The sequence below is a fragment of the Bombus pyrosoma genome, linkage group LG1 (assembly GCF_014825855.1).
Source record: "Bombus pyrosoma isolate SC7728 linkage group LG1, ASM1482585v1, whole genome shotgun sequence".
NCBI classification, from domain to species: Eukaryota; Metazoa; Arthropoda; class Insecta; order Hymenoptera; family Apidae; genus Bombus; species Bombus pyrosoma.
The window spans coordinates 7,149,536-7,151,694 of NC_057770.1; the positions used below are offsets into that span (position 1 = coordinate 7,149,536).

Below are 2,159 nucleotides of genomic sequence, written 5' to 3' on the forward strand. Positions count from 1 at the left end.
ACAGGACACAGGATTAAGTACATATCTTAAAGAAAAGGATAATATTATCTCACAATTAGAATTTTCCGATAAATATATAGATGGGTTGACAGAAGATGTAAATACTGCTACATCATTAAGGACGCAATTAACTACAATTCGTCAAATTCATAATGTACAATTTCATGAAAATATAAGAGCAAAATTAAACAACAAGGACGTGAAAGAAAATCAGAGTGGTACTAAGATAGTAATATGCCTGTACAAATATATCTAAAAATTGTAATCACTTGAATTATAAAATAAATTTCATAGGTATTCAATGTTTAAATACTATGCAAAATTCATCTATACAAAATGTGGAAAATAATTTTATCACAGTTAATATATCAAGAAACCGAAATTTTACTGTATCAAAGGAAAAAACAATTTCTACATACTTTAAAATTCAAAACATGAATTCTTATGCTAAGACAAAAGGGGTATCTTTTCCCACATTCTCTTTGTAAGATATATTTTATCTTTCATTGTTTATGCTTCGCTTATAATCTTCTCTATTTAAAAATAGCCACCTCAGGAAAAAGATCAAAGACAAAAACATTTAACACTAAAGGAGAAACTATCAAAAGCTAAATCTGATAAAGATAGCAGCTCATCTGTACCAGTATACAGAAATTTATGTTTCTAAATTCCGTATGATTCAGTCAAAATTACATATAATTATACTATAACTCCTTAAATAGTATGAAAACAATATTCAGTTCTGCCTGGGCAACCGAGGCAAACAGACGTGTGCTCCGGTGTAGTGAATCAGAGAAATATTTCAGAGTTAAATAAAATTAATGATTAGTGATAGTGAGGGGAAACCCAGCAATGCAGCAGCAGATACCAACAATTAAAATTGCAACAAAAGGTGAAAGATATTATATAAATAGGTTGGTAGATTTACCAGCCCTATACCAACAACAACAAGTTAATAATAATCAAAATATGGACATAGAAGAAATGAATGAGCAGCGAAGACAGGAGGAGTACAGTCAAGATAATGAAAAATATTATCAGGATGAAAACTGGAAGATACCAAAAAACAACAAAAAGCGTAAAATAAAACCAGATGCAGAAAAGCAGCGATGGCTGCAAGAATTACCATTAAGAAATTCGTTCAGCTCATTAACAGAAGAAACAGACGTTGACCCGACAAATAAAGATACAACTCACTCAAGTTATATTACAAAACCGCCACCAATATCTGTCGAGGCACAAATAATAGATCCACTTGTTGAATTATTAAATAATATAGTCGATAATGACAATTATACCATAAAACAAACAAAACTTGATCAAGTAAAGATTCAAACAAACACCCCTGAGGTTTACAGGAATGTAATAAAAGCATTAAAGGGAAAAAATGCTATATACCGCACATATCAGCTAAAAACGGAAAGAAGCTACAAGATAGTCATAAGAGGACTGCATCCAAAAATCAGCACGAAAAAGCTAAGTGATGAATTAGCTAAAATTGGACACCAAACAAGAACAATAAATAATATTACAAAATACGATACGAAACAACCGTTACCATTATTCTTAATAGAACTCGAACCAAGAATCAACAACAAAGAAATTTATGATATCAAAAAAATCCTAAACACAATAGTAACTGTAGAACCACCACGCTATAAAAAAGATATACCGCAATGCATGCGGTGTCAAGAATACGGTCATACAAAAAATTATTGTAACAGAAGCCCGGCATGTGTTAAATGTGCAAAAAATCACTTAACAATAACAGGAAAAATAGAAGAAGTTGGATGCTATAACTGTAACGGAAACCACCCAGCCAGCTACGAAGGATGTATAATTAGGAAACAATTACAACGCAAATTGTTTCCACCACTTCGCAATAGATCAACCAATAACTACAAATCACAACAAGGTACAACGGAGAATGATACAGCATTGATAGCACATAACGAAGCAGACATTAGCCAAGCAACGCTTAATCAGAATCAAAGCAAAAATATCGAAGACGCTACAGAAATCAAAGAAATGCTAAAACAATCCATCAAAAGTACAGAGATGCTAGGAAAAATGGTAAGTGAATTAAACACAACACTAAGGCAACAAGTACAACAAACAACAATCATGCTACAATTACTCACAAACTTGCTAAGTAAAAA

The 2,159-nt window shown here is 31.8% G+C and overlaps 1 protein-coding gene across 1 annotated transcript in view; it reads left to right on the forward strand.

Moving 5' to 3' along the window:
* The window catches only part of LOC122568045, a 1,290-nt gene extending 623 nt beyond the window's left edge, over positions 1–667 (forward strand). The window contains exons 2-4 of the mRNA XM_043727355.1: positions 5–218; positions 295–461; positions 548–667. Of these exons, the coding sequence (XP_043583290.1) occupies positions 5–218; positions 295–461; positions 548–667 (501 nt within the window). The remainder of the gene's footprint in view (positions 1–4; positions 219–294; positions 462–547) is intronic.
* The last annotated feature ends 1,492 nt before the right edge of the window (positions 668–2,159 follow it).